The 27,121-nt window shown below is 42.1% G+C and overlaps 1 protein-coding gene across 2 annotated transcripts; it reads right to left on the bottom strand.

The window, feature by feature from the left end:
• Window positions 1-52: 52 nt before the first annotated feature.
• Window positions 53-21,674, bottom strand: AFG2B (AFG2 AAA ATPase homolog B). 2 transcript variants are annotated; one of them, XR_014002002.1, is made up of 10 exons: window positions 21,651-21,674; window positions 18,470-19,590; window positions 16,932-17,117; window positions 13,650-13,805; window positions 11,400-11,609; window positions 9,154-9,381; window positions 6,338-6,472; window positions 4,722-4,847; window positions 1,986-2,566; window positions 53-1,928 (listed from the first exon to the last, which is right to left on the bottom strand). XR_014002002.1 is itself a non-coding variant. In XM_081170016.1 (9 exons), exons 2-9 carry the CDS (start codon window positions 19,541-19,543, stop codon window positions 2,420-2,422), a joined length of 2,262 nt encoding a protein of 753 aa, XP_081026142.1. In that variant the 5' UTR covers window positions 19,544-19,590; window positions 21,651-21,674; the 3' UTR covers window positions 53-2,419. The 2 variants fall into 2 exon arrangements, 1 of the variants encoding a protein (XP_081026142.1); XM_081170016.1 differs by having other exon boundaries at window positions 53-2,566.
• Window positions 21,675-27,121: the final 5,447 nt, after the last annotated feature.

Here is a 27,121-nt window from a genome sequence, read left to right as displayed (position 1 = left end):
ATCGTCATCGTTCCACTTCCTGTCCAAAAGCAATTTACAGTATAATAAAAACTTAATAATAATAATAAACTTTTATTTGTATCCCACCTTCCCCAGCCGAAACTGGGCTCAGGGCAGCTAACATCAAATATATAACATTGGTATAAAATCAAACAAGAATTAAATCACCTCCTAAAAACAAGTCAGGATCAAATTAAAATGAGAGCAGTTTAATATACAAATCAGTTACACATACAAAAACATTTTGGCATGTATCAGTACACGATTTACATCTGTATATAAACATATATATGTACTACCTCACCCCCCCCCCCACAAAAAAATAAAAACAGTTTTAAACAGCAGCAGACCATACATAAAACTAATTGCAGCCTCCCTGTGGAACGCCCTCCCATCAGATGTCAAGGAAATAAACAACTATCTGACTTTTAGAAGACATCTGAAGACAACCCTGTTTAGGGAAGTTTTTAATGTTTGATCGCTTTATTATTATTTTTATTATTCTGTTGAGAGAATAAAAAATTGTAAAACATCAGACATAAAAATTCCCCGATACATACCTAGTGAAACCAAACCCAAAACTTCCCTTTCCAGCAAAAGGGATTATAATTATTGCTTCCTTTGTTCAAAATAAATGGAGTAAATGAAGAATGCCCCCAGAAATCCACCGCAAACTGATAAAGTCTTATTTCTCTTATGTGCTAAGTGCACCTTATCATCTACCGGTACTGTACTCCTTTACACTAAACTCCAGTATAATCTTACAGATCTTCAACAGTTATCTGAGACAAGGGGAAATTATATCAGGTTAATTCATGGTTGCTTTTTCAAAGTTTTTATTTATACTTTTCAAATTTATACATTTCATTAATTTTACAATCATTTTAACATTTCAAAGTTTGACTTCCTTCCCCCTTTCTCTGCAGTTCCTTAAATTCATTTTTTAAATATCTTCTGCATGTCCAAATTCATTTAGTTTGCTCATTTAATTATCTACTTTAAACGTAAACTTATGAAACTGCAGGTTATTAAAATAATCCTGCAAATGTTTTTATCTGTTTGCAATTTATCTGTAAATATTCAATAAACCATTTCCATTCTTTTATAAGAATATTCTCTTGATTTCTTATTCTTCCGGTGAGTTTCACCATTTCTGCATATTCCGTAAGTTTCGTATCCATTCTTCCTTTGCTGGGACAGGCTAATTAATGGTTTAAGACAGGGGACCGTATCAGAGTGGCAAAGCCAATAAGCAATGAAAGAAGGAAAGAAGGAAATATCCAGACTTCATTACAAAATTGGATACCTTTATTGAATATTATGATACAAATCTGCTATATTCAGTTAAAAAAACACATTTTACCTTATTATGAGATGATTAAATTATTTATGTAAAAAAAGAGCAGAAATGTGACTGTAATTCACTCTTGGAAGAATTTTTCATTTTATAAATATGCAGAATTTATCAGCACTGTGGTAAATTTTCCAGAGCAGTTTGACAGCACTTCAAATTCTGGGCACCACTCAGTGTTAAGTCACCCAGTGTTAAGCTAAGCTCCATGGCTACAGTCTTTATTGGAACTGGAAAAGCTGATCAACTAGGCATAAGGTAGGCACATAAAAAACCCACAATCTTGGGACCACTCTGAAAATATACTCACAGCATTTTCTTTATATGCACAAGAGGAAACTGGTCCTGCCAGTTTGCTTGGCTGCTGTCCATAATGTCACCAGGAAACCTCTCCCCACAGCATAGGATCTAAAAATTTTTTTATTCAGTTTCACAATTAAGATTATGGCTTGTATGTGAATGTAAATGTTAAGTATATAGCATTCCCTGAATGAATCCTTGGACTTTCCTCCATGGGTTCCATTATTAATCTGTTTTGCCCTGCATCTCATATTATCCTCCATTCTTCCTTAAAATCCTCATTATACCCTTTGTTGTTGTTGTTTAGTCGTGTCCGACTCTTCGTGAGTCAGACTTCATTATACCCTAGTTCTTACTAAATCACAAGTGTTTTTCCAATCCTGCCAATGTTTTTAATTCTTTGCAGTGTTCTCCTAAGTAGCTTATAAATTTTCCCCACTCTGTATTAAAGCTTTTGTCTTCTTGGTTTCTAATTCTCCTGGTCATTTTCGCCATTTCGGCATAGTCCATCATCTTTATCACCCAATCTTCTCTGGTAGGGACTTCTATCCATAGGATCTAAATTTCACTGTAATCCCAAGAGAAACCTCTGTCATGTATATGAGCTCCCTTGAAAAAGTCTGAAGAGGCGATGGAGAAATTTACACTCTAAATAAATGAACAACCAACCACATCCCCTCGGTTCTCTTTCCACATGTGTTGAATTCATTGCCAAGAGTTGTTGCTTATGTCAATGTGGATAATAAGCCCCTACTGTTTTCGCAAGAATCATTCTCGATTTCTAAACATTTTTTCATAAAATTCCAGCTCTTCGTTGGTTAGCGACGGTTTGACGATCTCCAAGGATTTTTCAAAATGTTTCTGCTTCACAGGTGTTGCTTCAACTTTGTTCTCTTGCAATGCCAATAAAGCAGCCTAAGAGGTAGGGGAGGAGAAACCGACATGAACGGAGCTTAGTTAATGAACACGACTAAGTAAGGGCCAATCATTTCCATACGCCGCCTCTGAGCATAAAACTTAACCGACTACCATCCATTATTTCTACTCCAAGTGTGGGATAACTCCAGCTCATGGACCTACTTAGGGTTTCAATTTGGCCTACAAAGCTGTTTTCCCCAAACCAGACACACCTCCCATGCACCTGATGCCATGGGTGAAATCAGACGTGGGAGAGACAAACCTGCGGTTGCTAATACTAATACTATATTTATACCCCTGCCACTCTGGGCGGTTCCCAACAGAATATTAAAAACACAATAAAGCATCAAACATTAAAAACTTCCCCAATCAGGTCTGCCTTCAGATGTCTTCTAAAAGTCAGATAGTTGTTTATTTCCGTGACATCTGACGGGAGGGTGTTCCACAGGGTGGGCGCCACTACTGAGAAGGCCCTCTGCCTGCTCCCCTGCAACCTCAATTCTCGCAGTGAGGAAACCACCAGAAGGCCCTCGGAGCTGGACCTCAGTTTCCGGGCTGAACGATGGGGGTGGAGACGCTCTTTCAGGTATACTGGGCCGAGGCTGTTTAGGGCTTTAAAGGTCAGCACCAACACTTTGAATTGTGCTCGGAAACGTACTGGGAACCAATGTAGGTCTTTCAGGACTGGTGTTATGTGGTCTCGGCAGCCACTCCCAGTCACCAGTCTAGCTGCCGCATTCTGGATTAGTTGTAGTTTCTGGGTCACCTTCAAAGGTAGCCGCACGTAGAGTGCATTGCAGTAGTCCAAGCAGGAGATAACTAGAGCATGCACCCCTCTCGTGAGACAGTCCATGGGCAGGTAGGGGCTCAGCCTGCGTACCAGATGGAGCTGGTAGACAGCTGCCCTGGACATAGAATTGACCTGCGCCTCCATGGGCAGCTATGAGTCCATAATGACTCGCAGGCTGCACACCTGGTCCTTCAGGGGCACAGTTACCCCAGCTCATGGATCTACTTAGGGTTTCGATTTGGCCCATGAGGCTGTTTTCCCCAAACCACACCCACCTGCCCTGCACCTGATGCCATGGGTGAAATCAGACATGGGAGAGACAGGCCTACGGTTGCCAATGCACAACCTTGGGAGCCTTAAAATGTGCTTCTGATTGTGCATTGGCAAACGATCAGAGGAGTGGCGGTCAGAGCAAACCTGCTGGGATCAGGCAGGATACTGCGTTCACAGGGAACTCAGTAGTGCAGATGACCTCTGTCCAAAGCATGGACATGGAAAAGTCCAGCAGGTTTGAACTTACTGCCTATCAGCTGATAGGTGATGACTCCAAGCCTGTTGCATTGGCGGTGTGACCTATTTGCCTGAGGGAATATCCTTCTGGTTAGGTGGTAACTCCAGGCCTTGCCTGACTTTATTTTTTGCCATGCTGCGAAGGGAAAATTGGTCGCCTGATGTCCGTAAGATAGGTGGCAAAGTGTGGGGGATCCGTTTACCCACTCCTGTCCTATGTAATCTTACCATCGGGCACTGTAACGACCATTGACATGATCCTGTAAGATCTTCTTAGATTAGGAATGGAACACCAGAATGATCTGGGAGCCATTTCAATATACATTGCCCGTGTATATCCTCATGGAAAGCAGTGACCCTCATGCTAATCACAATGCCATGAAATGCCAAAACTGCCCAATCTCCACAAAGTTGTTGTGAGAATAAAGTGTGCGTTTGGGAAGGAGACCCATGAGGTACACTGAAGTTCTTGGTGGAAGAACACAATCAAAATGTGGACGAGTCCAACACAATGGGTCTACTCCAAATACAATCCAGTTGGATTTCACCGCTATATCTGCCTCTTTTGAGTTTGCTGACATACTGTATTCTTAATTTGTACCAGATACTAAATTAAATTAAGAAGTCATTTACATTTCCCAGTTGAGATCTTCCAAGGCAAAAACAAACAGCATGTAATTATTTGCAATGCCAGATTTTGTCTCTTCCTCACAAACACAAACTTCGAGTTGAGATTTTACTTCTCTCTCAAGCTTACATGAAGCCTTTCCCCCTTCATTAGGAAAAATTAGAACATTTCAGAAAACTCTCCCAAGACTAATTAGGACTAATTAGGAAAATTAAAAGCCTTACCTCCTTGCAAAGATTTTCAAGGTCAGCTCCAGAGAACAGATTAGCACGAGCTGCTATATCCTCTAGAGAAACATCGGGATCAACCGGAATTTTTTCAGTGCAGATTTTCAAAATAGAAAGCTTTCCCTAATACAAAACAGAAAAGAAAGGGTCAGAATTACGTATTTGTAAGAAAGAAGGCAGACAGTTGGGGAGGCTAGCTGAGAGCAGAATGATGTTTTACTTAATGGTTCACTACACATCAGATTTCAGGAACGGCATAAAATAAATACATCATCCCAAAGCAGGTGGGCAAAAAGAGCAATGGCAAACAAACTACCTATAAGGGACATTTATTCCCTGTTATTGATCTTTTCATGGGACGCGGGTGGCGCTGTGGGTAAAACCTCAGTGCCTAGGACTTGCTGATCGTAAAGTTGGCGGTTCGAATCCCCGCGGCGGGGTGAGCTCCCGTCGTTCGGTCCCAGCACCTGCCCACCTAGCAGTTCGAAAGCACCCCTAAGTGCAAGTAGATAAATAGGTACCGCTTTATAGCGGGAAGGTAAACGGCGTTTCCGTGTGCGGCACTGGTGCTGGCTCACCAGTTGCAGCTTTGTCAGGCTGGCCACGTGACCTGGAAGTGTCTTCAGACGGCGCCGGCTCCCGGCCTCTTGAGCGAGATGAGCGCGCAACCCTAGAGTCGGTCACAACTGGCCCGTACGGGCAGGGGTACCTTTACCTTTACTACTGATCTTTTCACCATGAAACCTCTGAAAAGTTTCTAAGGAACCCCAGCCCTCCCTGGAACATAGTCTGAAAGCCAGTATTCTGCAGCATTAAAGTACAAGTCCAGTCTACTCTGAAATAGGTTTAACACTTTTTTTTTTTAAAAAAAAGAACAATTATGATATACACTGCTGCATTCAGATATAGCACCGAACCATGGACTGGCATTATATCTAAACCTAGGTCAACTTACAAACTATGGTTTGCAAAGGGCTGTCAAACTGGGAACTCAGAGTTACTATTTTATTATTTATATCACAAAATTTATGCACCACTTAATTGTGTGTTTGTTGTTTTGGTTTTACAGTGGTACCTCGCAAGACGAATGCCTTGCAAGACGAAAAACGCGCAGGACGAAAGAGTTTTCCGTTTTTTGAGTCGTTCCGCAAGATGAATTTCCCTATGGGCTTGCTTTGCAAGACGAAACGTCTTGCGAGTTCTTGCGAGTTTGTTTCCTTTTTCTTAAAGCCGCTAAGCCGTTAATAGCCACTAAGCCGCTAATAGCCGTGCTTCGCAAGACGAAAAAACCGCAAGACGAAGAGACTCGCGGAACGGATTAATTTCGTCTTGCGAGGCACCACTGTACAAAGTAGCATGCTAACTGCAGCCTGCTGCTGTGTGTCTCAGAAGGCAGATACAGCTTTAGAATGGCACATACTTGGGAAGCTGAGTTCTAAGTGGATGGTATATGAAAGCAGACAATCAGCTCTAAACCCTGGGCTTGCCTGCTAAATATCTGGAAGTTTAAAGCCAAGTCTCAAGAGGCTTCATATACCTTTCTTTGTGAAAAACGGAATGCTCGTAATTGCCTATCTCTGCGGTTAAAATTCACCTCTAGATTTGTGCCCTACCTTCTGATCTGGAGGTGGAATATAGATGATCTTGTCAAACCGTCCAGGACGCAACAAGGCATCATCCAACATGTCTGGTCTGTTGGTTGCAGCGACGACGACGACATCTTTGTTGAAAACCTCCTGAAATTCCAGCTAGAAAGTTGGCAAAAATTAAACGCTTGAAAAATAAGCATATGCACATTAACTGTCTGTCTATCTATCTATCTAAATAATCTTTATTAAATTTTGCTTTATATTTTTTAAAAATAATATTTATTAAGAGTTTAAGAATTACAGAAAAAAATAGAAAAGAAAAAGAAAAGGTAAACAATACAAATCAATACATTACAGTACATATATATATAAAAGACACAATACATCAAAACAAAAACAAAAGCAAAAACAATTAAAAACACATCCAGTATTTCCATATCTTTATCTTTCATTAACTTGTTTCATCGACCTCCTCACACCTCCCTTTTTTGTGTTCTAGTTATTAATTATTTCAGCAAATCCTTTCCATCTTTCACTGTTTTCTGTCATTTAATTGTCTTAATTTATTTTAACCTTATCTTACCATTAAAACCCTAAAACTTATTTGAACTTAACTCCTTATTAAATTTTGTTTTACAAAGTATTCATTTTACCTCCTTAAGGTATCAATGACTTGACTTCCCTTCTTCTCCTTCTATGGTTCATTTTACATATCATAAATCCCTGCATATTTTACAAAAACTATACCATCCATTATTGCATCCATCAATACTTATTTACCCTGTTGAATTTATCTTAATGCTGCCAGCATTTTCAGCTGTACACAATTATTTCCCATATATTCAATAAACGTTTTCCAATCTTCCTTAAATGTATGTTCTTCTTGTTCTCTTAGTCTGTGTGTTAAGTCTGCAAGTTGTGCATATTCTGTCAATTTAAGCTGCCATTCTTCTTTGGTTGGGACCTCGCTCGTTTTACATTTTTGGGCTAACGAAACTCAGGCCACAGTAGTGGCATACATAAGTAACCTTATTTGACACCTGGGAATTTCAGGCTGAATTATCCTCAACAGGAAGGATTCTGGGTCTTTTAAACACCCCCCCCCCCAATTCATTACTGGGGGGAAAACGTTTAATTCACATTAACTGTATATCCTGCTTATTCACCAAAAATTAAAGGTGGCTTTAGATTACCCCACATACTTGTTTTAGACAGCAAGTCAACTAAGAAAAGAATTAGGCTGCAATCCTATAAATAAATACTAGGAATAAGCCTCACTGAACTCAATGGAACATACTTCAGAGTAGACCAGGCTTCCTCAACCTCAGCCCTCCAGATGTTTTGGGCCTACAACTCCCATGATCCCTAGTTAGCAGGATCAGTGGTCAGGGATGATGGGAATTGTAGTCTCAAAACATCCGGAGGGCCGAGGTTGAGGAAGCCTGGAGTAGACATATATAAGATTATACTGATGGAGATTTATAATTTGGCATAAAAATTGAACTGTTAGATTGCATTACAATTTGGAATGTTTTTAAGGTGGCTTTTATTGGATTATTAAAATGGAAAATTTAATAAATATTATTCTAAAAAAAAAAAAAAAGATTGTACTGATGGTAACAAAAAGTTTAACTAACTCTTTTCATGTACAGGATTGTCCAGGGTTATAAAACTATGAGGCATAGATGGAAATCCTGTGGCCTTATGATGTTGAACTACAACTCCCATTGCCCTTGACTGCTAGCCAAGCTGGCTGGGACTAGCTAGAAGTTTCCCATCCCTGTTACGCAGTATTAGAAGAAAGCCAGCTAGTTCTTTATTCAGGATTTATCAGAATTAAAGCCCAATCTGAGATAATCATTGTTGTATGTAGCTTATACCCATTACAACCTTTGTAGACATAAAATGCAAAGTAAGCAAACTTATGGAAACGGTTTCAAAGAAACCCATTTGCAATATTTTCTCCACGCGTCCTTCTATTTATCTGTTTATATCTAACATTGCCAGTGATGGTATTTATCAATTTAAGGGAAAATGCATTCAAAGATAACTGTGAAGAAAACGGAACAAAATGATTTTCAAAACAATTTAATAGATGGGTGGGGTATTATTATTATTATTATTATTATTATTATTATTATTATTAATAATAATAACAGACTTAAGAACCTACTACTGATGGAGTTCCCTGGCGAAATGGACTGATTATTAAACCACTCTGGGAATGGTATCTCTGTGAGAGGATTAAGCGTCTCCTAAAAACTCTCAGGATGGGACGTGGGTGGCACTGCGGGTTAAACCACAGAGCCTAGGACGTGCCGATCAGAAGGTTGGCGGTTTGAATCCCGACGGGGTGAGCTCCCATTGCTCGGTCCCTGCTCCTGCCAACCTAGCAGTTCGAAAGCACGTCAAAGTGCAAGTAGATAAATAGGTAAACGGGATGGTAAACGGCGTTTCCGTGCGCTGCTCTGGTTCGCCAGAAGCGGCTTAGTCATGCTGGCCACATGACCCGGAAGCTGTACGCCGGCTCCCTCGGCCAATAAAGCGAGATGAGCGCCGCAGCCCCAGAGTCGGCCACAACTGGACCTAATGGTCAGCGGTCCCTTTACCTTTACCAACTCTCAGGACCCTTAACAAACTACAGTTCCCAGAATTCCTTGCAGGAAGCCATGACTGTTTAAAGTGGCATGATACTGCTTTAATTCTACAGTGCATAAGGGACCTGTCCATTGTTGCAACCTAGCTTTCTGCGTTTATGCCATAACAGATTCAGCAGATAGAAATGAGCTCATCTACAAAAGCAAAAGGATGAAAAACATCTCGTTATGAGAATTAGATACCTCTCTATCATTTTCTGTTTGTTCTCGACTGTCATTTTCCAGCTCGGCTTTATTTCCTCTCCTCTCCGTTAACTTCAGCCCAACGCCATCCAATTCATTAAGGAGGACAGAAAGAACTCTCTCCTGGACGCCACGCCCTGTTTTACTGACGGACCGAGATCCCAGGATGGAGTCGATCTCATCAAGGAACACAATTGCAGGCGCATTGGCTCTTGCTTGACGAAATACCTTGAATAAGTAAAATTAAGCGGCGGGTGGGGGAGAGGGGGAGATAGGTAGAAATCATATATCTGTGCAGAATGCATAATTTAAGTCAAATGGGGGAAGACATGCATTTCCCCCCTATGTTCAAATGAAGTGTAAATTCATTTTTGTACAGTGGTACCTTGGTTCTCAAATGCCTTAGTACTCAAACAACTTGGAACCCAAAAACTGCAAACCCGAAAGTGTTCCGGTTTGCAAACCTTTCTTCAGAAGCCAAACGTGCTCTGTTTTGAGTGTTACGCTTCCGATTTGAGTGCCACGCTTCCGTTTTGAGTGTCTGTCTGTTTTTGCTATTTATTTTGCATTTTTGTGGCTTTTTTTGTTTTGTTTTCATGACTGTGTGGAACCCAGTTCAGCTACTGATTGTGTGACTGCAGTACATTGTTTATTGCTTTCGTTTTATGGATCAATGGTCTCATTAGATAATAAAATTCATGTTAAATTTCTGTTTTAGGGATTGTTTTTATAAGTCTGGACCGGATTAATCCATTTTGCATTACTTTCTATGGGAAAGTGTGCCTTGGTTTTGGAACGCTTTGGTTTTGGAACAGACTTCCAGAACGGATTAAGTTTGAGAACCAAGATAGCACTATACTTGCTGAAGCCAAATATGCCCACTCTGATTTGTAGGAGAGCTTCTTTTGCATGATATAAAGATCTCAGAAACTTGCTCTGCAGTAACTCAAAGCAAGGCTTTTGGTGTGGCTGTCTCTGTTCTGTGTTTCTGTTGACCTTCGACAGGCAACCACAATCTGCACTTTCACGAAACAACTGGAGAATTTATATTTCTGACAGGCTTTCCCTGTTGGATAAATAGGTATTTACCATGAGTGTCTATTTTGTTATGGTTTTATTTATTTAGCTTTTTATTTATTCTTTTCAAATTTATACATTTCATTAGCTTTACAATCAATTTCACGTTTCAAAATTTGACTTCCTTCCCCCTCTTTCTGCGGTTCCTTAAATTTATTTTTAAATATTTTCTGCATATCCAAATTCATTTGACTTGCTCATTTAATTACCTACTGTAAATATATACTCTTATAAGACTGTAGGTTATTACAACAATCTTGCGAATGTTTCTTTCTGTTTCTGTTTAACTGTTTTTAATTCTCTTATGTGCAAATTGCCTTGAGGTGGTTGTTTGGAAGGTGATTAATAAACTACCACCAACAATTTTTAAAGGCATAAAAAGTCAGCCCTGCCACACTGAGAGATAAATAGAAATCTGTGAAAAAGGCTCAATAAAAAAAATTAGCATCAAGTTGAAAGGTACTTCAATTAGCATGGCTTGTCTAAAGTTACGATGTATACAGAGTGAGATGGTAGCCCTTAATAATGAAAGTATAGACATAAAATATAACAACAACAACAACAACAACAACAACAACAATAATAATATATTCCCCACTCATCCAGCTGGGTTTCCCAAGTCACTCTGGGCGGCTCCCAACAGAATATTATTATTATTATTAATAATAAAGTGATAAAAGATAAAACATTTAAAACTTCCCTAAACAGGGCTGCCTTCAGGTATCTTCTAAAATTCAGACAGCTGTTTATTTCCTTGAAATCTGTTGGGAGGGTGTTCCACATGGTGGGCGCCAGTACCTAGAAGGCCCTCTATCTGGTTTTTATGTTTACCTGTTTTTTATTATCTTAAATTAACTTATTCTGTGGAGATACTGTCACCTCAGATGCAATAAAGTCAGCATAATAAAATGAGTTTTGTGCCTGCGTGCTCTTTCCTGCCTTCTCTAGCACACTGTAACAGAAAACTTAAACCATTTCTGAAACCACCATTTCTTCTTGTACCCAAACCAGGAAACCAAAGTTTAATCTCAGTCTATCAGCCACAATATAAAACTAAAATCTAGCTATGGGTTATTAAAGCAGGATGGCTAGGTCTGAACCAGATAACTATTTAATGTGGTCTATTTTCACCCAAGGACTGTAGACTACGAGGAGAATAAAAAACAAACCTGAGACAAAATCTTCTCCGAATCTCCAACGTAAGGCGAGAAAAGGTCGGCGCCGCTCACAGACAGAAAGGAACAGTGACAGCTTGTGGCTGCTGCTTTTACAAGCGTAGTTTTGGCGCAACCTGACGGTCCGTACAAAAGGATGCCCTTCGGGCGGGCAAGCCCCATTCTCACAAAAGCCTCTGGGAATTTTATAGGCCATTCAATGCTCTGCAAATACAAAAAAGCCGTAGAAACTTCCATTAATTCCTTATAACATTAGATCATACAAGGCAACACTGAATGGGGTAACTGTGCCCCTGAAGGATCAGGTGCACAGCCTGGGAGTCATTTTGGACTCACAATTGTCCATGGAGGCGCAGGTTAATTCTGTGTCCAGGGCAGCCGTCGACCAGCTCCATCTGGTACGCAGGCTGAGACCCAGCTGCCCACAGACTGTCTCGCCAGAGCTCTGGTTATCTCCCGCTTGGACTACTGCAGTGCACTCTATGTGGGGCTACCTTTGAGAGTGACCCAGAAACTGCAACTAATCCAGAATGCGGCAGCTAGACTGGTGACTGGGAGTGACCACCGAGACTGTATAACACCAGTCCTGAAACACCTAGGTTTCCCAGTATGTTTCAGAGCACAATTTAAAGTATTCGTACTGACCTTTAAAGCCCTAAATGGCCTTGGCCCAGTTTAGATGGGAAACCTAGCCTGATGTGTGGGGTAGAAATAATAAATTATTATTACACCTGAAGGAGTGTCTCCACCCACATTCTCCAGCCTGGACACTGAGGTCCAGCTGCAAGGGCCTTCTGACGGTTCCCTCCCTGCGAGAAGTGAGGTTACAGGGAATCAGGCAGAGGGCTTTCTGGGTAGTGGCACCCACCTTGTGGAATGCCCTATCAGATGTCAAGGAAATAAACAACGATCTGACTTTTAGAAGACATCTGAAGGCATCCCTGTTTCAGGAAGTTTTTAATATTTGCTGTTTTATTGTGTTTTTAATATTCTGTTGAGAGAATAAAAAATTGTAAAACATCAGACATAAAAAATTCCCGATACATACCTAGTGAAACCAAACCCAAAACTTCCCTTTCCAGCAAAAGGGATTATAATTATTGCTTCCTTTGTTCAAAATAAATGGAGTAAATGAAGAATGCCCCCAGAAATCCACCCCAAACTGATAAAGTCTTATTTCTCTTATGTGCTAAGTGCACCTTATCATCTACCAGTACTGTACTCCTTTACACTAAACTCCAATATAATCTTACAGATCTTCAACAGTTATCAGAGACAAGGGGAAATTATATCAGGTTAATTCATGGTTGTTTTTTCAAAGTTTTTATTTATACTTTTCTGTTGGGAGTGGCTGGGGAACCCAGCCAGATGGGAGGGGTATAAATAATAAATTATCCAGAGAGAAATAGCTTTCTGCTAAACAAACAACATTCCTGGTTTTGAGTTTCCTTGAAGACTTTGAGCTGATAACTTTCTCTGCATTCTACACTCAGCAGCACTGAGCGTAGGGGCCTTCTCTGCAGTGGCTCCCCGTCTGTGTAATGCTCTCCCCAGGGATGTTCACCTGGTGCCTTCATTATACACCTTTAGGTGCCAGGTAAAAACGTTCCTCTTTAACCAGGCCTTTGGCTGATTGATACCTGATGCCCTTTTAAAATGTGTTGAGGGGTGTTAATTGGGTTGTTTTTGTTTTTACTATGCATTTTGTGTTTTTATATTGCAGTTATAAAGACCTGTGCGTATTGGGCAATATACAAAAATTGAATAAATAATAATAATAATACTTGCTCCTTATGACATTTCTAGTCTGGTCCCAGGTTATGGTCCAGAAAGCAGTAAACCGCTTGCAGAGGGAAGTCCCCCTCCACCCCATTCTCTCTGCCATGTAGAGAAATAATTCTCACAAAACTAACAAAGTATTTTGAACCCTCTAAATAAGCACAAGGAACGTGTGGTCCTCTGGATACTGGTGGATTCAAACTCCCACCAGCCCCTACATCAACAATGGTCAGGATCTAACAACCTCTTGGAGGGCCACAGTTTCCTGATTCCTGGTTTAAGCGGTCATCTAAATCCGGCTACCACCTTACATGTTATTTTGTCTCACAGGGCTAACATCAGTAGTGCTATAAACATCTCCCCAGGCTCCATACAGGGAGAGAGCTGAAAATGTGATAAATAAGGTAATAATTGCAGAATCCAAGACCTGTGAAAGTATAGCTGTCCTTGTCTCTGTAACACTACCTGTTTTAACTTGAGTTTCACATCTTCAAGGCCACCAATCTGATCCCAGGTGACAGGCCTGAAGTCTGCCAGCCCAACTCCACTTCGAACAGAGGACGGCCGAATCTTTTTCAATGCTTCATGGAAGTCCGACATATGCACTGTGTCAATTGACTCCTGTAGAAATATACGTAGAAGCAGAGGAAAAAAGGTTTCTTTGCTTTTATTGCCCCAAACCCTGAAGTCACTCACTTCTGAGAAGTCTTAGCAGCCCTGCCAATGAACAATCAGTCCGTATATCTGGGTCCACAACTTACATTTTTATACTGCTTTCTGACACGGCACCCAGAGCAGTTTACAGCGGCAAAATACTAAAGCAAATAAATGATATAAATTGTAGGTGTAAAGGTAAAGGACCCTGAAAGGTTAAGTCCAGTCAAATGTGATTATGGGGTTGCAGCGCTCAACTCACTTTCAGGCCGAGGGAGCCAGCGTTTGTCCAGACAGCTTTTCGGGTCATGTGGCCAGAATGACAACTGCTTCTGGTGCAACGGAATGCTGTGGCAGAAACCAGGGCGCACGGAAATGCTGTTTGCCTTCCCACTCCAGTGGTACCTATTTATCTACTTGAACTGGCGTGTTTCGAACTGCTAAGTTGGCAGGAGCTGGGACAGAGCAACAGGAGCTCATCCCGTTGTGGGGATTCGAACTGCCGACCTTCTGATCGGCAAGCCCAAAAGGCTCAGTGGTTTAGACCACAGCGCCACCTGTGTCCCCACAACAAATTGTACATTGGGCAGGGAGGGGAGAGTTTGACTGGAGCTGTCTCTAATATTGTCTTCGCCTGGTTGCCTCACTTTTCCCTTCTTTCCCACAGGGCAGACAGTGTCTGTTACAACATTCAAGTTATAATGTTTTACAACACTCTGATTCTACAGAGATGTGCAACTCTGCAATGCTATCCAGGAGCTTGTGATAACATAGCTATAGAGGCCTCCTAGGGGAAGCAACTGTGGCTATGTGATATTAATAATTACTAGCAACCTAGCAGTCCAAAAGCATACCAGTGCAAGTGGCTAAACAAGTAAGTGGATAGATAAATAGGTACTGCTGCGGAGGGAAGGTAAACAGCGTTTCCGTGCGCTCTGGTTTCCGTCACAGTGTTCTGTTGCGCCAGAAGCGGTTTAGTCCTGCTGGCCACATGACCCGGAAAGCTGTCTGTGGACAAACGCCAGCTCCCTCGGCCTGAAAGCAAGATGAGTGCCGCAACCCCAGTCACCTTTGTTAGGACTTAACTGTCCAGGGGTCCTTTACCTTACGAACAAAAATACCCATTGTTGAGTGGGGGAACTGAGAAAGGTCCTGTGAACTGTAGAATCTGGGTCTGTTTGGTGGGATTGGCCAGCAAGACCGCCTCTCCCTGACACCCAGCTCAAATTGTCTCTCTGACACTGAAACCCTGTGTTTAGAGAGATGGCTGGAGCAAAGCAGGCACTTATAACCATATACAGTGGTACCCCGCAAGACGAACGCCTCGGAAGACGAAAAACTCGCTAGACGAAGGAGTTTTTCGTTTTCTTAGCCGCTTCGCAAGACACATTTCCCTATGGGCTTGCTTTGCAAAACGAAGCTTGCCCTGCAAGCTCTGGGGATAGCGGGGAAGCGCAGCACGCCTTCCCCTCTGTCCCCGGACCCCTTTTGAACCAAGGGGCGGCAACGGGGAGAAGCGATTCTCCCCACTGCCCCTTCCCTTGCTTTAAAACAGGTCCCCGGAGATTGTGGGGCAGGCAACGGGGAGAAGCAATCTTCTCCTCGCCGCCCCTTGCTTTAAACAGGTCCGCGGCGCTTCCCCTCTGTCCCCGGACGGTCTCCATAGGAACGCACTGATTGATTTTCAATGCATTCCTATGGGAAACCGTGCTTCGCAAGACGAAAAACTCGCAAGAAGAAAAAACTTGCGGAACGAATTAATTTCGTCTTGCGAGGCACCACTGTACAGTGGTACCTCAGTTCTTGAATGTCTCCGTTAACAAATGTTTCAGAACCCAAACACTGAAAACCCGGAAGTAAATGCTTCCTTTTTCTAATGAGCCTCGGAAGTCGAATGGTTTCTGCTGCGTGTTTTTCAATTTTCTCAATTGAATTTGCAGACAGTCCTTTGTGCCTCAGTTTTCGAATGTTTTAGAACTCAAACTGTCTTCCAGAACGGATTACGTTTGATAACTGAGGTACCACTGCACTGCTAATCTCAATGTAGCAAGCATTCCTCAATCCCTGATAGCAGCTCATTTTACTTTGTGCTCTAGAATGTAATGGGGATCACTGATAAATGAGCTTGACTGTAAATGTCTCAGCCTAGGTTGCGTTCCTTGGCCATATTACAGGGTGTGAAAGGCACATATTCCAGAAATAGGCACATATATGATATACCACCGCACACAGAGTGCATCTGCAACAAAACATTGCAGTGGAGAGTATTGCTTCTCATGATCCCAGTTGTTCCCTTATCTACCACCTCGAACAGTCAGTTGGTATTCCATGGCCACTGTGCAAAGTTTGGAGAACTTCTTAGGGTTTTCCTCGCCAGATATCTTATACCTTTGCAAAGCTCAACAATTTTGGGGTCTTCCTAAAAAAACAACTCATCAACTTTCGGGGTGTGCTGGTTGTTACTTTTTAAAATATGGCAACCCCCAGTTATAACCCCTTCCTGAGTTTGGGTGCTGTCAGTTAATGGTACCCACTGCCTGAACATCAGAAAAAAGGGAGAATCGTACATATCAGGCATGTAGAGTTCAACCACTGTTGCTGACTCTGTGATGGGCAAACAAGTTATTTCCAGTGTTATCATCTCAAGTCTCTTCTGCATCCCAGGTGTGTGAATCATTGATATCTAGTAAATATGGGTTACACAGTGACACAGACACTCAATTGCACCTGTAGAGCTGACACAAGTCCCCCAAGCTGGTTCCCCACCCCACCCTAGATGTTGTGCGGGCGCAGCAACTCAAAACAGGCAGCCCTGTTTAGGGAAGTTTTTAATATTTAATGCTGTATTGTTTTTAACACTTGATTGGAAGCCGCCCAGAGTGGCTGGGGAAACTCAGCCAGATGGGCGGGTATAAATAATAAATTATTATTATTATTATTAAACCAAGCTATGTCTATTTGCAGCCACAATGTCACACAGGATAAAGCTGTTGAGCATTTAGCCCAAAGCGCGGCAGGGGGAAGAGTGCATGGGAGGAGACCCCCCTCAGTGCACGAAAATATTCTGGGCTGACATCTGAAATAATTCCTTACCGAAGAGGCACGAAACACAACCTGCATTGCAGCCTCTCTGCAGAGCGCCGTAAGGTCAGCTCCAACATAACCGGTGGTTATTTCTGCAAGTTCAAGCAAATTAACATCGTTCGACACAGGCATGCCAGCAGTAATCAGCTGTAGAATAGACCTCCTTTGCTTCATGGTCGGCGTCCCGATTATAACCTAAGAAAAGAGCAAATATAAAGAAATGTGTTGCTATCTTGGTGTAGCCTGGCAATTCACAACTTGTATTAACCGTAGGCAACGCAGGGCTTATCCGAAGCAAATCTCAGGCCAATTTTGAGTGCAAAGGTTTCGATCAGGAATGGGCAATCTCTAGCCCGACAGGTGCCGTGGGACTCCAACTCCCATCATCCCTCCTCGCTGCATAGATTGCCTGGGGCAGATGGGAACTGTAGTCCGGCAAAATATGGAGGAATGACGGTTCTGCAACCCTGTGCTAGATGGGCTGAACTAAACCTCAGACTTGAGCTTCTTCATAATGTTCTTCTCCAACCAACTCAGATGGCTTTAAAAGACACCCTTCAATGTCCACATAATGAGCAAATTCTACAAAGTAACCCCAATGTGTAAGCGTCTCCGTAAAATTATTTATCACCCCGTTTTCCATCATTCCAACTACGGGGCAGGCCTGGAACTGTCCATTTCTAAATATTACCACTTGGAACAAAAGAAGGCTGTGAAATGTACTTCTGAAAATGGGCCAGATGATACTCTTGCAGGAACTACAACTCTACAGTCCTTTGAAGAAAGCCATGACACCCCAAGGTCATTGAGAGGGCTCCCCCTTCCTTTTCTTTCTATAATTTTAATCACATTTTCTGTTTTACATTTTAGAATACAGTGGTACCTTGGTTTTCAAGCATCTCGGAAGCCGAACGTTTGGGTTTTTGAACGCCTAAAACCCGGAAGTCAATGCTTCCGTTTTCGAACGTGCCTCAGAAGTCAAACGGCTTCCGCTGAATTTTTTTTCAGTTTTCTCCACTGAATTTGCAGACCGCCCTTTGCACCTCAGTTTTCAAACGTTTCAGAAGTCGAATGATCTTCTGGAACGGATTACGTTCGAAAACCGAGGTACCACTGTATTCATTTAAACAACCTTAAAATATCAATGACTTCCCTTCCTCTCTTTCCATGGTTCATTTTGCCTAACATAAATCCCTGCATATTTTACATAAACTAAACCATTCAGTATTCCATTATTACATCCATCAAAACTTATTTTCACTGTTGAATCCTAATGCTGCCAACATTTTCAAGTGTACACAATTTCCCCCCATATAATCAATAAATGTTTTCCATTCTTCTTTAAATGTATGTTCTTCTTGTTCTCTTATTCTATATGTTAGGTCCAGAAGCTGCGCATATTCCATCGGTTTAAGTTGCCATTCTTTTTTAGTTGGGACCTCGCTCGTTTTCCATTTTTGGGCTAAGAAAAGAAAAAAGAAGGCTCCCCCTTCCTAAATGAAGCAGTAAACAGCAATCACAAGTAACAAGATATAATTTACAATCACCTCTCGGTCCAGTCTGCCTGGCCTCCTAAGTGCAGGGTCCAGGGCATCGGGTCGATTTGTCGCCGCCACGATCACTATGCCATTTTCTCCCCCGATGCCATCTAGAAGAGTTAGCAATTGAGCCACCAGACGATTTTCTGGGGCATTACTTGAACTTCCCCGTTTAGGACACAACGAGTCGATCTCGTCAATAAAAAGAACAACCGGTCCTTCGCTGGACAATTCTCTTGCTTGTTCAAAAACTCGCCGCAAGTTCTCCTCGCTTTCGCCAGGCCTCGAACCGTAGATTATAGGGCCATCAATGCAAAGCAAGCTGGCACCAATTCCCCTGGCGACCGATTTCACCAGAAGAGTTTTGCCCACTCCTGGAGGCCCCACCAAAAGCACTCCTCTAGGGACAGAAAGGCCCAGCTTCTGGAATGTTTTGGGAAAGCGCAAGGGCAAGTCGATCATCTCTTTTAAGGAGGTGCTGGCGTCGTTCATGCCCGCCACCAGGATTTTGGCGCTGTCCTCCATTGAACTGTTGTGCCAATCTAGTGTGACTGCCTCTTTGACAGTTACACCGGTTTTGAGGGTTACCAAACCAGCTTCTTCTGCTGTGGGTGGCTCCATGGACAATATTTCAACACATGCCAATGGATTGCCTGGAATTGGCGCAAAGGTAACGACGTGATGGGGAGAAACGTAGGCCTTTCTCAGAAGTTCCTTGACCACGTCCTGCACCATGGTTTTCGGAGTGGATTTTTTCAAGGCACGGTTCTTAAAGATGACTTTGACTGTCACTCTCCTGAGCTTGCAAGAAGGCAAGAGCTTCAATTGGTCCATGCTCACTGTGAGATTTTGGGGCTGACACCCCTTTAAGCCCAAAGTTCTGCACTTGAGATCGACCTGCAAATAGCCGTCGGCCAAATCGTGCCTCGGCCAGGCAGTACAGAGACAGCTGCCAGTAGGGAGGGTGATCTTCACGGGGGAGCCCAGTGTGGCACCCAGGGCAGAGAATACAGCAGGCCCCAGCCTGCACCTTTGGGTGCCTTCATCTTCGGGAACCTGTGGCAACAGCTTTAACAAAGCCATCTTCACGGTGAGCCGCTGGGTTGCAAATCATACACGCAGATGTTTCTCTGAAAGTTTATAATGAAGAGGAAAAAAGAAAATAAAATTAGCTGATTTTATTTAACAATAGTGTGAGCAGGTTTTCGGAAGGGGGGAAATAGATTTCAGGGAGCGGTGCAAGTTTCATAGAATGGTTCAAAGTTATTGGATGCATTCAAGATTAAATTACAAGACAGCCGTAAATCTGAAGAGCCTTTCTGTTATCATTCCAGGCATAAAATTTGCCTGAAAAAGAAATACTTTTCTGAATCACAGAATGTGAAGGGGTCTGCCTTTCCTGAATAGTTTATCTAAGACATGGATGGAGGACCTCAAACTGAGAGGACCAATGGCCCTCCAAGCCTCTTTATATGGCCCTCAGACAATTCCTAGCTCCAGTCCTTCTCCCCAGTTTCTTTACATCCTCCCAAGTTCTTTTGCCTGGCTAGAATGTGCCCTTGACTCCGATTATACTTTTTGCTTGCCCAGACCCAGGAGAAAGAGGGATCTAAGAATGTATGTAGAAACAGGCCTGCTGTAATAATAATAATAATAATTTAATTTATATCCCACCCATCTGGCTGGGTCTCCCCAGCCACTCTGGGTGGCTTGCAACATATAAAACACAAAACATCAAACATTAAAAAACAAGGTATCCTATACAAGCAACATGCAAACCAATAAAAACAAATAACAACAACAACAATAAGTTTACAGTTATACCCAAATTAAAGTAACCACCAACCCCAACTAAACATTTAACCAACACAAACCTGACAAAAATGAAACAGGGGAACCAAAATTACCTTTTACAAAGGTAAAAATTAATGTTCCGCTCACCTTTGCTTCTGGGCATGTATCCCCTGGGAGGCTGCCTATTAGAAAATGTAGCCTTTAGAAGTGTACACACACACACACACACACCTCTACCTGGTAAAATAAGATGCTTATACGATCTTCATGCATGTAATGTTGCCTATTTATATATACTGCAATTTTCCACTACCAGCATAACCAACGTAGAGGCAGCAGCGCTCACTTTGAATCTGTCCTCTGTCCTGAAACCCCTTTTAACCACCAATTCACAATTCACAAACAAGAAAAGCTGATCTTTGGATACATGCAGAAGACCTTCCCCTCGTTGTTATGGGCAGCCAGCTGCCACAATATGGGGGCAAGAGGCCACAATTTCTAGGTAGCCTTAGCAGGCCTTTTGTTGACTAGCTCTCAACCCAGCCAGTAGTTATAGGAAGCCAGTAAAGCCCATTGCTAGAGCCTAGGCTTTTCATACAGAAGGTTACAAGATCAATCTCAACGAAAAGCATCAAGTAGCTGAAGAAGCATCAGGTAAAGCTGCTGCCAATCAGAGTAGGCAATGCTGGCCTAGATGGAGCAATAGCCTGACAATGGCTTAAGTGGCTTCTTATAACCTATCTTCCAATACACAAACTCAATTCTGAAAGCAAAATGCTCAAGGATAGGTACGCAATTATTTCATCAAATTTATATCCTGCTTTATTGCTTTTTTAAAAACCCAGTAAACACAAAGGAATAAACACAAGGAACGCATTCCCAGAGACAGGCATCCCAAGCCATACATGAAATACAGCCACAAAAAGCAACATTTCCCAGTTTAATTTCCAAAAGCTTGAGTGTCTGCAGGATTTTTCCTCAGGTGGGAGATCCACCCACCCCGTAACTAAACTAACTGAACTAAGACTTTCTAAAAAAAAAATATTATGCATTTAATATTCTCATTTTGTTTTTGTTTTTTTCTGTCGTGAGCTGCCCTGGGCTATTCGGATGAAGGGCAGTATACAAATTTAATACCTAATTAAGATACGACCATTGCTCTAGCCGGCATTTTAGGGCAGCATTGGGATTAATGATAATTATTTTCCATTGTCTTGCTGCCCCGTTTATCTGATGGGATTTATGGATGCGGCTCAGAAATGTGAATAATTAAGCGTTATTTTAGAAGGAATAAAATAAAGATGAAAGGCATGCAAGTTTCTGATGAAACAAAGGAGAAAAGCGCCTGCATATCTCAGGTAGACAGGTATAAGAAGACTGCAGCCTAAACACTCACCAGGCACCAGCGATTTAAAGGCATTTTCTCCTTCTTTGCAAGCAAAGGGAAAGGGGGAAAGAAATGGTACAGTGCAGCCCGCTAATTGGGTAACAGGCCTGCCAATCAATTCTCCCCGCAAAAGAAGGCAATCAGACGAACCCTTGGAGCGAGTCGTTTTTCCTCCGGTCCCATCGAAAGCGGATGTGGAGTGGAAGGTTCCAATCAGAGAACGGGGGTGGTGGGAGTGGGTGGGACAAAGGAAAGAGGAACAGGCTTCTGGTTGGACGCTGGGTGGCGCTTAGTTGCAAAAAGGGAGGTGTCTATTTTATTGAGAGAGGCGTGGGAGCAGTTGTGTTAGGAAGCTTTGTGAGGTTTATTTTTTTTTGGGGGGGGTAAAACTTAATTTTTGCAACTTTATTCGATGAAAATATGTTTTTGGGTGCGAGAAATTCAAATCTGCTATTATTTTTCAGATTGCGCAGCATTTAGTTTGGTAAACCTAGGTCGTATTAAAAAGCACATAACTGTTCTCTGAAAACCAAAGAATTTTAATTTTACCTTCTGAAAATGTCAGGTAGTGCTTAATAATAATATATGCTCTTATGTAAGTGCAGGTTATTACAATAATCCTGCCAATGTTCTTACCGGTTTATAATTTATCTGTAAATATTAAACAAATCATTTCCATTCTTTTATTTTAAAAAATGTTATCTTGATTTCTTATTCTTCCGGTAATTTTCGCCATTTCTGCATATTCCACAAGTTTTTGTATCCATTCTTCTTTTGCTGGGACTTCTGCTTTCCATTTTGGGGCTAGTGACATTCTTGCCGCTGTAGTATATAGTATATATTTAAAGTAGATGAAAAAATGAGCAAATTAAGTTAATTTGAATATGCAGAAGGAATTAAAAATAAATTTAAGGAACCGCAGAAAGGGGGGGGAGGAAGTCAAGTTTTGAAATGTTAAAATGATTGTAAAATCAGTGAAATGTATAAACCTGAAATGTAGAAAAATAATAATAATAATAATAATATAAAAAACTGCAAGTACTTGGCAATCATTTTTAATGACTTCTATGCAATTTTGCACAGATTTTACATACTAAGCAAAATAAATTACATAAGTTGCACCCAAATATCTTTTGAATTCCCAAGTCACGTTAAAACGTTTTATACCCCTCATTTTTGGTATTTGAAAAATTCAACACGTTCCATCGAGGGAGCAAGTCCTGTTGGTCTCAGTAGGACTTCTAAATAAATGCCATTAGGATTTTTATACACGTGTTAATTTATTTTATAGTGCAATGCTAACCGGACCTGTTCAGAAGTGAGTAAATTCATTGGGTACTTACCATATTTTTCGCTCTATAACACGCACCCGACCATAACACGCACATAGTTTTTAGAGGAGGAAAACAAGAAAAAAAATATTCTAAACGAAATAGTGGATATATGATTTTTGTGGTTCATGCTGTGGCCACAGACATGTGATCTGACAGTGAGTTTGGAGTATCCCAATGCAAAAATCCTGAGGATCCATGTGGATCCATGCTTTGTAACCACGGAGGAGGGAAGGAAGGGGAACCATGGATCCTCTGCTCATGACTGCAGCAGATCCCCCCGCCACCTGCAGGCATTCGCTCCATAACACGCACAGACATTTCCCCTTACTTTCTAGGAGGAAAAAAGTGAGTGTTATGGTGCAAAAAATACGGTACTTCAGGTATGCTCAGGTTAGGATTTTAGCTTTATAAATAGAAAAATACTCACCTTTTCCTCCAAGGAGCTCAAGGTGACATACATAGTTCTCTTCCTTCTCATTTAATCCCCACAACAATCCTGATGTATTTTAGGGTGAGAGGCAGTAACTGCCCCAAGGTCACCCAGTGATTTGAACCCCAAACTCCCAGGTACTTGTCTTAACATTCTAACCACTACACCACAGAGGTGCTCCTAATAATATTTCCTCTCATCTGTCCCTTAGATTATAAAGTGAAGTTATATTGATTTATTATTATCACAGAATACAATGGAAGGGACTGCGAGGGACATCTAGTCCAACCCTCTGCAGTGCTGGAATCTTTTGTCTTGAACCCACAACCGTGAGATTAAGAGTCTCATGCTTTACCGATTAAACAATCCTAGCTACTCGCGAAGACCCAAAGACCAAAACTTTAATAAAGAATGGGGGGGGGGGGAGGAATTACAATTTACTTGAGAGACCAGTGTAAGCAGATGAAAACATTAGCAGGATTGCAATAACACTGATAATGTAGAAACTGTTGTTTAGTCATTTAGTCATGTCCGACTCTTCGTGACCCCATGGACCAGAGCACGCCAGGCACTTCTGTCTTCCACTGCCTCCCACAGTTTGGTCAAACTCATGCTGCTAGCTTTGAGAAAACTGTCCAACCATATCGTCCTCTGTCATCCCCTTCTCATTCTGCCTTCCATCTTTCCCAACATCAGGGTCTTTTCCAGAGAGTCTTCTCTTCACACGAGGTGGCCAAAGTATTGGAGCCTCAGCTTCACAATCTGTCCTTCCAGTGAGCACTCAGGGCTGATTTCCTTCAGAATGGATAGGTTGGATCTTCTTGCAGTCCATGGGACTCTCAAGAGTCTCCTCCAGCACCATAATTCAAAAGCACCAATTCTTCGGCGACCAGCCTTCTTTATGGTCCAGCTCTCACTTCCATACATCGCTACTGGGAAAACGATAGCTTTTACTATACGGACCTTGGTTGGCAAGGTGATGTCCATGCTTTTTAAGATGCTGTCTAGGTTTGTCATCGCTTTTCTCCCAAGAAGCAGGCGTCTTTTAATTTCGTAGCTGCTGTCACCATCTGAAGTCATCATGGAGCCCAAGAAAGTAAAATCTCTCACTGCCTCCATTTCATGTAGAAACTACTATGGACCAAATGAAGAGACATAAAACTTGTTGGATGATGAAATAATATGCAGTCGGAAAGGTTGATAATAGGGCCCGCGGAGGGGAAGGTGGGAAGTCTAGAGATTCAGAGAAATCTCTAAATATGGATAATGTATTTGGTATTCTTATAATCTTACACTTGTGAACTCAAATAAAAATTATTTCCAAAAAAGGAGCAATCCCATCTACAATACTTTTATTATTAAGGAAGGAGAGGCGTAGCAAAGTAGCTGTTGGCCCCAGTGCTTTTCTGGTAGTGGTTTTGAAGCACACCTTGCTCTTGCACTCATGCAGAGTAAAACGATAGGGCTAGATCCGTGAGGAACAGTACTGGAAAAGAGAGCACAGAGGGGTTTTTTTTTGTTCTGCTTAAGACACTTCTAGAGTCCTGACCAGAGGAATGGCAAACTAAGCGGATGGACTATGCCGAAATGGCAAAACTGACCAGAAAGCTCAGGAACCAAGAAGACAAAAACTTTAAGAATGGGAAAAATTTATAATATACAGTGGTACCTTGGAAGTTGGACGGAATCCGTTCCGGAAGTCCGTTTGACTTCCAAAACATTCAGGAACCAAGGTTCCTGCAGCCAATCGGAAGCCACATCGAACATTTGGGTTCCAAAGAACATTAGAAAACCAGAACACTCACTTCCGGTTTTCGATCGTTCGGGAGCCAAACCATTCAACTCCCAAGGCATTTGAAAACCAAGGTATGACTGTACTTAGGAGACCACTGTAAGCAGATGAAAACATCAGCAGGATTTTAATAACACTTGTAACAATTAGAGCCAAACCTTGGTTCCCAAATGCCTCTGTTTTGGAATGTTTTGGCTCCTCAACGCTGAAAACCCGGAAGTAAGTGTTCCGGTTTTTGAACGTTTGTTTTTTGGAAGCCGAATGCCCGATGCGGTTTCTGCTTGAGTGCAGGAAGCTCCTGCAGCCAATCGGAAGCCGCACCTCGGTTGTCAAACATTTCAGAAGCCGGACAGGCTTCCGGAATGGATTACGTTGGACAACCGAGGTTTGACTGTACAATATGGACAGATTCAAAACATAGATTACGAAACAAGATGCAGTTGAAAACGTTCACAATAAGACCCAAGGAGGGAATGGCAGGGGGAGTCGAGGGATTAAGAGAAATTTCACTGTGTGGACCTTTATTTGGTACTGTGGTACCTCGGGTTACATACGCTTCAGGTTACAGACTCCGCTAACCCAGAAATAGTGCTTCAGGTTAAGAACTTTGCTTCAGAATGAGAGCAGAAATTGTGCTCCGGCAGTGTGGCAGCAGCAGGAGGCCCCATTAGCTAAAGTGGTGCTTCAGGTTAAGTACAGTTTCAGGTTAAGAACGGACCTCCAGAATGAACTAAGTACTTAATCCGAGGTACTACTGTATTGTTATAACTTTACGCTTGTAAAACCAAATAACAATTATTTTCAAAAATAAAAATAAAAGACACTTCTAGGAGCCTCAGCCAGTGCTGCAGTTGGGAAATGAGAGAATAACTTCTGGCTTTGGCTGCCAGAGGGCAGGAGTGAGCTTGCTTCATATTCCAAATGTAGAAGTCTGGCTGCAGACAGTCTCTGCAGCGATCTTTCCGTTGAGCTGAGCTTCAGTAACATGGCACATATTTGCATGCACAAGGTGTGGCTTTCACTTAAAAGGATTTCAAGGAGCAAACCTTGGAAAGACCTCACTGTGAGGCCTTGGAATGCCGCTCTTAGACGGACCAGACAAGATGAGGCAAAATGGGCCAATAGCCTCAGTGTAAAGCTTTATATATTTATAGAATATAAATCCAGTCCAACTTCCTGCAATGCAGGAATCTTTTGCAGAATGTGAAGCTGGAACCCAAGACTCTGAGCTTAAGAGTCTCATGCATGTGCAGAGTGCATGGCACGGCCAGGCCTTCACACATATGTATTTAGAAAGGGTTAAAAAGGTAAAGGGACCCCTGATCATTAGGCCCAGTCGTGGCCGACTCTGGGGTTGCGGTGCTCATCTCGCTTTATTGGCTGAGGGAGCTGGCGTACAGCTTCCGGGTCATGTGGCCAGCATGACTAAGCCGCTTCTGGCGAACCAGAGCAGCGCATGGAAACGCCGGTTTCCTTCCCGCCGGAGCGGTACCTATTTATCTACTTGCACTTTGACGTGCTTTCGAACTACTAGGTTGGCAGGAGCAGGGACCGAACAATGGGAGCTCACCCTGTCACAGGGATTCAAACCGCCGACCTTCTGATCGGCAAGTCATAGACTCCCCCGAAATAATTTTTATTTGCTTTTACAAGTGTAGAGTTATGACAATACAAAATGCATATCCATATTTAGAGATGTCTCCGAATTTCTAGACTTCCCACCTTAACCTCCATGGGTCCTATTATTAGCCTTTTCAACTGCATATTATTTCACCATCTAAATTTTATATCACTCACTTTTATCCATATTATTTTCTAACTTTGCCATATATTTATAGGGTGGCAGTTTTACTTGGATCAAGCTATGAACCGGTAGGTGATTGTGTTGGATGATATTGGGGATACTGTCATGCTGCTACCTTGA

Source organism: Podarcis bocagei, assembly GCF_964188305.1.
Source record: "Podarcis bocagei genome assembly, chromosome: 14".
Lineage (NCBI taxonomy): Eukaryota > Metazoa > Chordata > Lepidosauria > Squamata > Lacertidae > Podarcis > Podarcis bocagei.
The sequence above is the reverse complement of the archived record's forward strand: the minus strand, read 5'-3'. Positions and strand labels throughout refer to the sequence as shown.

What these genes read in the sequence shown, in the direction of transcription:
- AFG2B (XM_081170016.1), bottom strand. Translation starts at nt 19,543, where the DNA reads ATGGCTTTGTTAAAGCTGTTGCCACAGGTTCCCGAAGATGAAGGCACC. An exon ending in TTGTGTTTCGTGCCTCTTCG is followed by an intron (nt 13,806 to 16,931) that starts GTAAGGAATTAT and finishes ATATTTCTACAG; the next exon opens with GAGTCAATTGACACAGTGCA. An exon ending in CGGAGAAGATTTTGTCTCAG is followed by an intron (nt 9,382 to 11,399) that starts GTTTGTTTTTTA and finishes TACTTATTCAAG; the next exon opens with GTATTTCGTCAAGCAAGAGC.